A 975-nucleotide genomic window follows, 5' to 3' on the forward strand; every position below is an offset into this window, starting at 1 on the left:
ATATAAAAAAAACAAAACAATGACAGCAATTTGTAATAATGAACTTGCTTGCGGTGGCAATGAAGAATAAGTCGGGTGAGCCATGCGGTGTACCGTAGAAGAGCAGGAGGATGCCGTTGCCGTAGGTGATGGTCTCCTCGAAGCCCAGATCCTTCCTGAACTTCTTGTAGCATTCGAATCCTGCAGGCGCGATCGTTGTCGAGTTCGCATGCGTGTGAGTGAACGGCAACTTGGGCACGCACGCGCGCGCGCAGCGGTACCTTCGACCGTCTCGAGGATGAGCTTCTTCGAGTCGTCAGGCAGTACGACCTGATCCATCTTCACCTTGGGGTAGTAGCTGCAGGCCACAGCCATTCCACAACGAATGAGAAATCAGAAATCAATATGTGGTACACATCATTCAAAAGATAAATAGAAACAAATGTAAATACCTGTGCGAGCCCTCGACGAGTTCGCTGAACTCGGTGTCGAGGCCGACGATGAAATCGAGCATGCGCCGGTCCAGCTCGATCTTGACGCCCATCAAATCGCCCCACCTCTCCGACAGCTGGATGATGCCTTCCTTGACCAGCGTGCCCGCCGTATAGAAATAAGGCCTGCCGTGCGAGCACCTCATGTCAGCCCACACGCGACGCACACACACTCACGCACGCACGCACACGCGCACAGCACACACAGCACACACAGCACACACACACACACACAGCACACACAGCACACAACACACACACGATGCTGAGGAAAGAAATGCGTGCCTGGCCTTGATTTCCTCCTGGAAGCCTTTGCAGAAAAGCTGGAGAAGGCCGCCGACGGTGAAGCCGCTGTTGCGCTGGCCGGTCATGAAGTCGTAGTTGAGGCTGCTGATGTCCTGCGAGATCACGCCGCCCACCGAGGGTGAGCAGCACGACCTTCTCGAACTCGTCGAGCTTGCACGCGAGCGCCAGGCGCTCGAGACGAGGCAGCCAATCCGTTGCC

The 975-nt window shown here is 55.4% G+C and overlaps 1 protein-coding gene across 1 annotated transcript; it reads right to left on the reverse strand.

Moving 5' to 3' along the window:
- Positions 1 to 94: 94 nt before the first annotated feature.
- On the reverse strand, positions 95 to 973 carry ACA1_084600 (AAA family ATPase; the record flags this gene model as incomplete). The annotated part of the gene is made up of 4 exons (XM_004358181.1): positions 95 to 180; positions 261 to 337; positions 432 to 596; positions 732 to 973. Coding segments are annotated over 4 exons (570 nt in total), but the record flags the coding sequence as incomplete, so codon positions are not given.
- Positions 974 to 975: the final 2 nt, after the last annotated feature.

This window comes from Acanthamoeba castellanii (genome assembly GCF_000313135.1).
Source record: "Acanthamoeba castellanii str. Neff unplaced genomic scaffold scf7180000084632, whole genome shotgun sequence".
NCBI classification, from domain to species: domain Eukaryota; phylum Discosea; order Longamoebia; family Acanthamoebidae; genus Acanthamoeba; species Acanthamoeba castellanii.